The sequence below is a fragment of the Triticum urartu genome, chromosome 7 (genome assembly GCF_003073215.2).
Source record: "Triticum urartu cultivar G1812 chromosome 7, Tu2.1, whole genome shotgun sequence".
In the NCBI taxonomy this organism is placed as follows: Eukaryota; Viridiplantae; Streptophyta; class Magnoliopsida; order Poales; family Poaceae; genus Triticum; species Triticum urartu.
In genome coordinates, this window is record NC_053028.1 from 490,376,314 (window position 1) to 490,388,785 (window position 12,472).

Sequence of the window (12,472 nt, forward strand, 5' to 3'; positions counted from 1 at the left end):
GGAAATGATAGAAAGACAAGCTAACCCCACAGTAATTAGAGGGAAAAAGGTTGCACAATGATAAGGTTCAGGCTATAAGACGAGAAACGCTGAAACACTTAGAAGCAAAAACATGCTGCAGTGAGGCTCTATATAGGAGCTGTAGATCAACTCTGAAAAAATCTCAGCTACACTAATACTAAGCGCGTATCACTGAACTCAATCCTTCAATGTTTAACATCTACTGGACCCACCCCTCAAAACTAAACCCTACCACACCTACCTCCACATCAACACCAAGAGAAATCTAGTGTTCTACGCCCACCTTCACATCAAACAGCCACAACACTGCCTCCAACAGAATATCCTACAGGATCCTAACTGGGAGGGATTTCGCCTCCGTCCACAGCAGGAAAAGGAAGACACAACGGACTACGCATGGCACGCTGCAACCTCCTACGGCACAACCACGGCGGACTACAAACACTACGACAAAAAAACTTCACGGATCCACAAAATCCCCTAGATCTGTGACTACATGGCCACGAAACCACGGGAAAAACGCGAGAGACAAGGACAACTAACCAGGGCAGCCGGCGGACGAAGAGAAGAGGGAGAAGAAATCAAAATCTTGCGGTGGATGAGCTCAGAATCGCCATGAACAGAAGTAATCGCCTCCGCCTCCTCCGTCGCTGGAGCTCTCTCCCCCTGCCTTATCGAAATGAGAAAGGGGAACGACACCCCGCTCCTACATTCAAAAATGACAAAAGCCAACAGTAAACCGGCTGGGGAGAGCGGGGCCGAGGAAAACAGGTTAAAAGCAGAAAACCGCGCCCGGTAAGAAAACCAACCCGAAAACCAACAAGAAGCAAGACAGGACTGGGCGCGAATCTCAGCGTGAGATTGAACGGACACAAAATTGAATGAAGGCGAATTGAAAAACAGTCGACTGAAAAATAGCAAATCCGTACAATAATTACCCTGGTGCATGCATGCACTCTTCACATGTAAGAAAAGGCCAGCCTCCTATCTGACCCGCACGTATCTTTTTTTCTTGTGAGTACCCTCAAGCTTGTCCCTAAATGGCTAAATCAACGCCCTTTAGGCCAGCTTACCTCATCCGCGAACATGAAAAATGTTTGTGAATTTTAAAATGTTTACATGTTTGATTTTTTTTTCAAACTCACCCTCAACTTGAAAAATTTCACATATTTGTTTTTAATTGGATTTCTTAAAAAATGAACGGAAATTCAGGAATAACAAAATTTAGAAAATATTTACAAATTAGCAAACAATCATGAATTACAAAATAATGATTTAAAAAATGTTAAAGGACTGAGAAATGTTCATAATAAAAGTTTGAAAATGTTTATGAATTAAAAAACTTTCAGACTAGTTGCAGGTTGAGGGTGGACTTGCAATTGAGAGAGAAAAAATTCAGGCCCAGTTGTGAGTCAATGATGAACTTGAGACTGAGGAAAAAAATAGTTGAGGTCCTGTTGCAAGTCGAAGACGGACTTGCAACTTGGACATAAAAAAGGTAAGGGCCCGGTTGCTAGGTGGGTTTGACTCTACAACTAAGGCAAAAAAAATGGTCTAGGTTCGGTCGAGCCGACTTGCGAGTCAATAGTGGACTTGCAACTGAGACCTAAATAATTCAGCTCAGTTACGATTCGATGGTGGGCTTACAATTAAGGAAAAAGGGAAGGCCCATTTGCAAGACGAGTGTTGAGGGTGGACTTGCAACTTGAACAAAAATGGGTTGGGCCCTAGTTGCATATCGGGCATGGAGTTATAACTCGGATAAATCGCTCACCCCAGTTGCAGGTTGATGTGAACTTTTAATTGCATCCGAAAAAACTTGGAGGCCAATTGCAAGTGAGTAGTGAACATGCAATTGGCACTAAGAATGAAAAAATTGATGACGTAAAAGCAAAAACGAAGATGGGCTTGTAACCAAGGCAACAAATAACAAAGCTCAAAAAGCATCATTGCAAGTAGGGGGTGGCCTTGCAACTAGGAGGGTGGACTTGCAAACCAAGGCAAAAAAACTGTGAGCCCATTTACAAGTCGAGTGTGGACTTGCAACTCTCATGCCCAGTTCCAAGTGGAGGGTGGACTTGCAACTGAGACAACTACATAAAACTATGAGACCGGCTACAACTCAATGGCGGACTTGCAACTGGGACAACTATGAGCCTGGTTGCGAGTGGAGGGTGAAAAACGAACTACATTCCCAGTTGCAAGTCATGGGTGTACCTGCAACTGGGATGGAAAACAAACTACGGACCTATTTGCGAGTCGAGTGTGGACTTGGAAATGGGATAACTACACAAAAGGATTGGGCTCAGTTGCAATTGTCAAGGGCGAACTTGCAACGGGGACAAAAAAAGGTCATGCCAAGTTGCAAGTTGAGGGTGACTTGCAACTAAAGACAAAAAAGGACCGAGGCCTAGGTCGAGCCCAGTTGCGAGTCGATGGTGGACTTGCAACGGTGACAAAAAACCCAGGGCCAGTTGCGAGTCTAGGCTGGACTTGCAACTAGGACAAAAAAAATCGAGCGCAGTTGCGAGTTGAGAGTGGACTTGCAACTGAAGCAGAAAAAAGGTCAGGACCAGATTGAGTTGATCGTGTTTGGTGATGGACATACAACTGACATAGGCACTTCCGCAAAAACTCTGACAGTAGCAAAAGAAATAGACACTATTACAAGCCCCCCAGTTACGAGTCAAGGGTGGACTTGCAACTGGGACAAACTGGAACTACAAAAAAGGCCCTTATTGTGAGTCGATTGTTGACTTTCAAATGGGCAACTACAAGAACTACAAGCCTCCCAATTGCAAGTCAATGGTGTACTTGCAATTAACTGGGGCAACTACACAACTACAAGCCCCAGTTGCGAGTCGATGGCTGAGTTGCAACTGAGGCAACTACACCTACTATAAGCCCCTAGTTGTAAGTCAGGGGTGGACTTGCAATTAGGGGAACCACACAACTACGAGCCTCCTGATTGCGAGTTAGTGGTGGGCTAGCAACTGGGACACCTACAATTAAAAAAATCCCAGACCAAGTCGATGTGTGGACTTGCAACAGTGGAAACTATACTACTATAAACTCCTAGTTGTGAGTTGAGGGTGAACTTGCAACTGGGGAAAATTACAACTACAAAAAAGCTCCAGGTATGAATCAATGATGTAGTTGCAATTGGGCCAACTGCAAATACAAAAAGACCTAGTTCCATGTCGATGTGTGGACTTGCAATAGAGGAAACTACACTACTACAAAATAGACCCAGTTGTGAGTCGATGTGTGGACTTGCAACAGGAGCAACTACACTACTACAAGCCCCCAATTGTGAGTCGAGGATGGACTTGCAACTAGGGAAACCTACAACTATAACAAAAGCCCCCCCCCCTAGTTGCGAGTTGGTAGTGAACTTGTAACTGGGAAACTACAACTACAAAAAAAGTACCGAGTTGCGAGTTGAGGGTGGACTTGCAACATGGGTAACTACACGACTACAAAGCCCCTAGATGCGGTGGACTTGCATCTAGGGAAACTACAACTACAAAAAATCCCTAGTTGCGAGTCGAGTGTGGACTTATAATTGTGGCAACTACACTACTACAAAGCCCCCAGTTGCGAGTCGATGATGGACATAGAACTAGTGTAAATTACAAATACAAAATTCCACTAGTTGCGAGTTGGTGGTGGACTTGTAACTGCGTTATATACAACTAAAAAAACCCTACTTGCGAGTCGCAGGTCAGGTTCTCTAGTTACGTGTCAAGGATGTACTTGCAACTGAGACGAAAAAAGGGTCAAGCCCAATTGCATGTCGAGGATGGACTTGCAACTATGATAAAAAATAGGTTGGCCTCAGTTATGTATCAATGATGGACTTGCAACTCAGGAAAATTGGTTGAGCCCCCTAGTTATGTGTCGAGATGAATTTGCAACTTAGGTAAAAAATTATGGTCAGATCTCCAGTTACAAGTCTGTGGTGAATTTGCAACTAAGAAAGAATTGGTTGGACTCTAGTTGCATGTCGTGGTTGACTTGCAATAAAGCACGGATTGAGTCTCCGGATTCACCGTCGCGGCGTTTTTGCAAAACACTCCCTCAAGTTTCTGGTAATTAACCCGCGCTCCAGATTTAAGTTAGTAGTAATAAGTAAAAAAACAATTCGTTCTCACCCGAACGGACGGACGCAACGCCCGGTCTCCGCCTGCCCTAATCGCGACTCCAGGCCGTCGTCCCCAACACACCATGAGGACGAAGATGGCGGCGGCGCTGGTCCGGGCCTCCGGGGGAATCGGACCTCCTACGCCTGCCCGATCCTCCTACTTCTCCTCGCGCTGCTCCTCGCTGTCCCCGCTCACGGCCATCTCCAACGCCTCCTCCCACGCCTATGCCTTCGCGGGCCGTCAGCCGGTGCCCGCCCCGGATCCCACCTTCTTCGACGATGTCGTCGACGCCATCATCGACAAGTACGGCTGGGACCCCGACGCCGAGGTCCGGGTTTGGCCGCTCGACACCGAGGGCGCGCTCGTCGACGCCGTGCAGTGCTACGAGTTCCCCGCCCGCATGGGGCCCCGCGGTCGCGCTGGCGTGGGCCTCCGACGGGGCCGTCGACTGGAGCCGCCCCGACGCCCCCGCGGTGGAGGAGGTGGTCGGGCCCGACAGAGTCGACTTCGTGACCGGCGATGGCGACCTGGCGTTCGGCTCCGGCGTTAGGGTCCGTGACATGGTAGGGCCGTTCGAGCTGGTGGTCTGCGATGGCGCTGGCAGGGGCCGCGCAGAGCTCTAGTTGCCGTCGGTGAGTGCTGTTTGACTTTTATCTTTGTTGCTTCAGTTTTTTTGCTTCTGCTTGCTTGCTTGCTATGCTCTTGAAGTTGTGTGGCCTGTAAGATGAAGCAGTTACTACAATTGGTGAATGGTCTAGCTGCTGCTTATCCCTTTTCTGTTTCTGACTTTGAATTGATTGCGTTTATTGTAGTGTCTGCACCACCGCCCGTTGATTAGAATGCATGTTCCGGCAGTCCACGCATCAATCACTGGCAAATTAAAAAGGCATGTACGCACTAAACAGAAATTCTGTGTAGATGATTCTTGTATATGGCAGTGGCACACGCGCTAGTTGATGAAGCCGCTGGGCCGGAAGGCCCTCTCATTGCCATGCTAATGAGTATCACGACGAACATGTCCCCCACCTCAATGCCTCCCTGTCGGCGGTGAGGTCTGGCCGGATCTGTACAACCCGCAATATTAGTAAAGAAAAAGAATAGCTTGATTGTTCTATGACTCTGTCGTGGATAGGTAATTTGCATCAGAGGTTTATAGGATCTCCGCCATTAGTTTCCCATTAGAAAATTGAGTTACTAAATTAAGGAAGATGTCCAAAGAGAGGTAATCGATGGCATGATATGCATCAGAAGATCCTCATCACTTAAGTAGTACTCCACCAGTCCACCTACAGTTTTGGAACATATAAAAACGGCATCAAAGTGCTACCTGGCACCAAATAAAGAGTTCAGGTCAGGGTGTTATACTGCAGCTAAGCAGTATAGTCTGAATTTCTAAGTTTGAGGAGTATTTCAGTGTTTCTAAAGAAAGGGACAAGGATCAGGGCTATAATATTGTTGAAAGACTCAGAGACATGTACCATGAATTGGGTACAGTATGCTTTCTACCCATCTTTTCCTTATATTGACTAAACCTTAGTAAATAACTATTTCCAGTTTTCTCATGTAACCTGAACTGCTGCTGGTTTAAATTTTAGTTCCGCAAGCTGCGACACACATGGTCTGCCTCCGTGTCGTCCTACCTGCTTCAGGGCCCTCTACTTCTTCCCCCAAGATTGCCATTATGATTAACAAATCTGACGAGAGCAATTTAATTGGTGACACATCATATTTATTCTGCAACTGCACGTGAATTCTCATCTTGCGCCTACCTCTTTTGCTTACCAGGTTGCAAAATTTCATTAACTTATTTGTCGAAGTATCCTGCAAAATCATTTCTCTTATGGGAATTAGCCTATTGTATTGATCTAACAAGGTCCACTTCAACCTACGTAACAATTATGCAGTGAAGATGGAGAGCTTTATGCAAAAAAAGAAAGAAAAAAAAACTAGCACATGATCTATGGAGAATAATTTTGACAGCAACTCCAACTGTAAGATTGCTGAAGTTATTTCTATGAAAGTTTGTAAGTTTTCTTGATATCTATGTACACTGACATATATCGCAATTAATGTTGGCAGATGCAATGGAGTACACTTGATGCAATCAATTCTGGTGTGTGTGTGTGTGTGTGATGCAATGACGTATGAATAACAACAGAAAAATATGCCTGAGGAGTATGGGTATGTAGTAACATTTCTCTGTTATTTTCGGAACAACTTGGAATATCTTATTGGTAGTTTATATACAAAGTCATTTTGATAATTATCATGCTGCAAACCTACATAGTTTTCTATATTAATCATGTCATGCTAAAATATAAAAGTTATAGCTTCAATAAATTGATAAAATACAGATTTGGGATTTACATATTTATTGAATATATATTTACATATGAATACGTCGTTACGGTCGGACTCTAGCGAGCAGCAGTGGTTGTTATACCCCACCAGGTAACTTGCTACTGTTGGTGAAACTCTCTTGTGCAGAAATGCCGATCTTGAAATCTTGATCCTACTTATAGGCCGTATTGCAAGCAATGTACTCATGTTTTACTGAACATGTAGGTAACATGAAATTTTTGATCTTCTCCCATCACTGAAAGTTGTGTTTTAAAACTTGCAAAAGCATTGCTAAGCCTATTCAATCATTTCTATTTTACCCTAGATTTCACTCCATACCATAATTGAGATACAAATGGGCGTTACTGATGTCGAGGAGAAGTTAGAAGCTCTTGGATTGAGATCTGAGATTTATATAGGTTCAGTAGAACAAAAAGTTTCGGATTCACTACTCCAGATACAACGGGAGACCTCTGATGTCATAGTTGGCACGGACATTTAGCAATAAATATTTAGCAATAAATTTGTGCCTGCCTGGACATTATTACTATTAAACTATGAATAATGATTTTTGCAACTGTAGGAGAATTTCTTTGCCGCATCACAAGAAAAACAATTTGAGACAGAAAAGTGTACTGAACCTTCTAATTATTGTATGAACTTGCTTCACTTAATTTAAGAAGTACACATACTGCTAGCATTTGCATCACACCGGGAGCCTATTATTGAGAGATCTGACTTCATCAGGATTGCGGGTTCGTGACTTAATCCTGATTGGGTATGCTGGCTGCCCGTACAGGATTAACGTGCCCTATATGCGGCGACCCGCGGCTACTCCTCCCAGCCCCGGATATGCTCTTCCGCCACCTGCGACCCGTAGCTCCAATGATCCACGACAAGGGATGACGACCAACTCGGCTGGCCCTACCTCGTGCAGCTCCCTCTAAGGCTGCAGCAGCCTTCGCACGAGGCCACTACGGTGCCACCTATGTTGTCCTGAAGTTCCCTTAGATTCGACAGTTTCAGTTTCATCAGTTTTGTCAGATTTAGTTTCATCAGATTCAGAAAATTCAGTTCATCAGTTTCATCAAAGTTTCAGTTGTCAGTTAATTTGTCAGGCACGTTGGCACTCGCGCACGTCGTCCGCTTCCTCACATCACTCGCTCACATAGCCCACCTGCCGATCCAAACAACAGCTTGGTCAGGGATCGGACTGGACCAGACGGTGTCCACCATGACCTCAAGGCGATGCCCGAGTCCAAGTGCGTATAAGTTACACCAGCCTTTGATTTATATATCCACCGTCCACTGATCAGTGACCTGAAAAGGTTGGGCGCTCTGAGCTAGCACATAAGCTGATTGATGAGATGGATTGAAATGCTTTTGATTTGTTAGGCCGTCAATATTCCAAACTGAAGTCCAAGGAAGAACGATCAGGAACAGCAGGTAAGAAGACCATGAGTTAGTTGTCTTACAGGCATGCACATGCACAAGGTGCTGATACATAGTTGCAGATTTCCAATGGATGCTGGTATTGTCGGCTGACACCTCCGGGGCTGTACATCATGATGGTTACCAAGACACGACAATGATCTCAATGCTACAAACCTGAATGGAATACCATAACTGCAGACCTGATCACAATGCTACAGACTTGAATGAAATACCATGATTGCAGGCCTTTGCTGATTTGCGTTTTCCATTGATCTTCAGTGCACTAAAGAATAGTGAAATCTTGGCATCTAATTCATTTTGCAGGCTATGCTTTTAACTCAATGAAAATGTGCATTGTTAGTTGACCTTATTGTCTGTTTGTAGCTAATTGGGAGACAAACATGGGCAATGAGCAGCTTTTTTGATGACAGTGCAATCAAGGACTCACATATTCACTGATGAATCTACCTCTATTTGGTACTGTGTATATACCTGAAAATAGTAGCATCGGCTTTGCATATTTATTTTCTGAATCAGCAACACTGTACTAGGTTCTTCATCGGCAATGTACATAGTGATGCTTAACTGCCGGTTTGAATTATTGGATGCATCTGTTGTGAGACATTCATGTGTTGTCATAGTGACTTGCCTGCGCTCATTGTTGATCGCTAAGAAGTGAGTTGGTCCAGAGATTGCAGCTGAGATGGAGCTCAGCAGGACAACTAGACATGCACAGCTTGGTATTAGTCTTATCTAAAATTTTACATATAAGTTCTTTCCTAGATTCAAGTACATTATATCATTATTTTGCAGGTGTTATCCACAGAGGAGATCACATTTCCAGTCCAGTCATAAATTATTATAATTATTTTACTCATGTTCATACTAAATTTGAAACGGGTCAATCCACAAGCTTCTGATCCTCGGTTCATTTTTGAACTATATCCATGTGTTCTATCAAGGATCATTTTGGCACATATGGAAAAGACAAGCAATTTTGTTACCAGAATTATCATATTTGTAAGGTCAATCACCCATGGGTTCTGCACTTCACTAGAAATAATTTGTACCCTTGACCTGATAAGATGTTGTTGTATTATGAATTATTCATAGTATGAGACCAAATTTCTTGTTTTAGTTTCATACAATTTTTTGTTCTTTGATAAATGGAGATTGTCATTGTCTTCCGTTTGCATGCCAGAATTTAGCGGTTCATTGTAATAGTTATTTGGCTTGATATTTATCTATTTAGATGCGTGGGTTCAAGGATATTAATATCCCGTTGCAACGCCTCCTTGGGTGGCAACGTTCTGATGTTGCCGTGCCATGCAGTCAGATGTTTTGAGTTCGGTGTTTAGGTGGACAGGGTAACTAGCACTTTCTTCATAGCGAAACATGGGGGTTGTGCTTGCATATATATTTCTTAGAAAAATTGAGTGCATGCTAAAAAAAATTCTCTTCCGTTGCAACGCACGGGCGTTTGTGCTAGTAAAAATAAAAGAGACGAGCTCCAGTTTGCATGTCGGTGGTTGACTTGCAACTAGAATAAAAAAAGTAAAACGGTGAACCCAGTTAGGAGTACACTTGCAAGAAAGACCAAAATGGTTTGGGCCCAGATGCATGTCGGTGATCAACTTGCAACTAGAACAAGAATAATAAAAAGACAGAAGGTTCTTACATGTTAGGGTTAGACTTGCAAACAAAAAATAAAAACAAGAAATGGGTCGTTGCCCATCATTGTACTGTTTAGAAACTTGGCCGGGTCGCCTCTACTCCCAAGACAAAGAGCAATGGGATAGAGAGAGCCAAGAGACAGAACCAACGAGCTAGCGGTCAACTCATCTCTTCAACTTATACAGACAACTCTTCTCTTCAACTACAACATAGCGAAAAAAGACGATGAAAAACAGCCCAAAAAAGAAAGACGCACGGTATGATGGGACGTAAAATGAACAACAGACGAGCGACACTTGATGCACGGGACAAAACAACCCCGATCAAAGAATTGCATACAATTTATAGGGACAAATCAAATGAACTGAAACTTAGATGAGCCATCACACACATCTATATGAGTAGCAATTTTGATACATGATTTACTATTCCATGGACATGTTGCATAGATGAATACAAATCAAAACAACGAAAAAAATGCATGACCAATCATACGGTATATACACACACAAAGGAGGTGCCTGCACACATCATCTGATATATACACATATTATAGTGTCGCAAGGGGGAGAAAAGAAATGAAAAGAAGACAAAAAAGTATCTAACAAACTGCAACAAACTGCAATGCATCGAGACAATACAACAATAGACAAAAAATTAAAAAAATACAGAAATGAAAGGCATCTCACGCTAGCACACACATGGGCTAGCCTATGCTGGCACGCCGCATGCACATCCTGTGCGGGCTGCGTGAGCGCACCCTATAAATCGCCAGATCGTACAATCAAAGCGAACAAATCGTCAGATCATATGTGCACGAATTTTGAAAACAAAACAAATCCAACAATGAGGAATTTATATGTGAGATAGCTATTTCACATCTAGATGTGAAATAGCAAATCCGCTTATGTTTAAGTTAGAGATTAGGAGTCAGAGATAGGATTGGTTTAAACCATGTACGACTTGTCCCCTACTCCAAGTCTCTCTCTCATATCATACTCTATATATATTCCACACCTGGGTCAGATCAATACAACGACAATATTCATCCATCCTATAATTCTACATGGTATCAGAGCACCGAGCTAGATTCCACACCATGCACATGGCGGACGTCTATCGAACCGACGCATCGAACCTGCATCAAGCTACCGATCTGCAACTACACTGACACCTCCCGTGCCGAACGACATCGAGCAGTACGACTACGCCAGGCTACGAGCCAACATACTTCTTTGACACGACACGACATTGACACCCCGTTGCCATGAGGGACGCCTCCAAGCGACAAATCATCATCAACACGCCGCTGCAGTGTCAAGCCGACACTTCATCGCCAAGGCCTTCATCAACGTGGTCTTCACCAACATCATCGTTGACACACCGCTCGCTGCCTCGTCCACAAGATGGACAACTAGTGTCCTCTGACAGATTTTTCTGCAAGATGCGACCTCGACGACGGCAATGACCGCGCCATGACGATGGCATCGACCGCGTCATCCACGATGGCACGACTACATCGACACAGTGTCACTATAGTGACAACCCTACATTGCCACACGGTTCTGGCAAAACTAATGTGTGCTCGATGGTCTTCCTCTGGTCTTGGCCAAACCGGTGGACTCATCGCCGATGGCACCCTCTCACATCCGCAAGGTGCATCGTCCACGACTTCAGCTCCATCATAACACATTTTTTGCACCTCCGGCTTTGTGTGGCTTCATCATCCACAACGACCACACCATCGACCATAACTACCTCGACCACGGTTACATCACCATGATCGGCTACCTTGACATTGACATTAATGGCTACGTCTACAACAACACATCAGCAACCACTCCAGTCAACAATGTCCACGTCATCACTAGCGTCCACGCCACTCCCGCTGTGACTGCGGGAGGGAATAGAGGAGAAGGCAGGAAGGCACCAAAAGGGGACGCGGTCACCGCCCTCGGCGCCGACCCATTAGAGGCACAGTTGATGATGGTGTAGCGGAGAAGACGATGGAAGTACAAGAGTTCAAATTCAGTCGTGATCGTCCGCTTCATTCCCACTACGACTGAGGGGGAATGTTAGAAGTATAATTATGTTTAAGTTAGAGATTAGGAGTCAGAGATAGGATTGGTTTAAACCATGTACGACTTGTCCCCTACTCCAAGTCTCTCTCTCATATTGTACTCTATATATATTCCACACCTGGGTCAGATCAATACAACAACAATATTCATCCATCCTATAATTTCTACAAGCGCATCTATTTCTGTATACCCACTGGTTTGCAGACCAAAAGGTTTGCACTCACGTAGCAGGATCCCTCGCAAGAGAAACAGCTGCTGCCGTCGCCGCCTAGGGTTCATCCCACGCCGTCATTGTCACCTAGGATTCCTCCCGCGCTGCCATCTCCGCCTCCCTCCTTTCTTTTGTTTGGCAGCTACGTCGACAACTAGCGGAGTAGGGGCCCGACCTCTTCGTTGTTTTCTTAGTGGTAAGGTGACGGCACAATGACATGCTAGAATAAGGTCTTCTTGGTCTCTTCATACCTACGGTTGTCAATGAAAGGGCCTGTGTTTGGAGGGCTGCCCCTACTCACATATTTGTACACTACAAAAAAAGACACATCCGTGACATTTTGGGCCGAACGAATTTTTTTGTCATACTTATGACACTTTTATGAAGATAATTGTGACAAAACCCGGTCATCATAGATGTGGTGGGCTCCTACTTCTATGACAAAAAATCATGACAGAATGGGCTTTTCGTCCTGGGTGGGCCGGAGACGCAACTGCATGACATTCTTTGGGCCGTCCATGATGGAGAAAACCGTGGTAGAAGCGAGGGCGCAGAAAATATCGGGG

The 12,472-nt window shown here is 44.4% G+C and overlaps 1 protein-coding gene across 13 annotated transcripts; it reads left to right on the forward strand.

Annotated features, from left to right (window-relative positions):
* Window positions 1-4,178: 4,178 nt before the first annotated feature.
* On the forward strand, window positions 4,179-9,077 carry LOC125520164. Of its 13 annotated transcripts, XR_007288506.1 has the most exons (7): window positions 4,179-4,798; window positions 5,762-6,157; window positions 6,246-6,347; window positions 7,306-7,768; window positions 7,902-7,952; window positions 8,021-8,680; window positions 8,754-9,077. XR_007288506.1 is itself a non-coding variant. In XM_048685001.1 (2 exons), exon 1 carries the CDS (start codon window positions 4,249-4,251, stop codon window positions 4,714-4,716), a length of 468 nt encoding a protein of 155 aa, XP_048540958.1. In that variant the 5' UTR covers window positions 4,179-4,248; the 3' UTR covers window positions 4,717-4,798; window positions 6,246-6,315. The 13 variants fall into 13 exon arrangements, 2 of the variants coding, with proteins under 2 accessions (XP_048540958.1, XP_048540959.1); XR_007288507.1 differs by adding an exon at window positions 4,979-5,654 and having other exon boundaries at window positions 7,306-8,680; XR_007288508.1 differs by having other exon boundaries at window positions 7,306-8,417; window positions 8,492-8,680.
* Window positions 9,078-12,472: the final 3,395 nt, after the last annotated feature.

What these genes read in the sequence shown, in the direction of transcription:
- LOC125520164 (XM_048685001.1), top strand. Translation starts at nt 4,249, where the DNA reads ATGAGGACGAAGATGGCGGCGGCGCTGGTCCGGGCCTCCGGGGGAATC.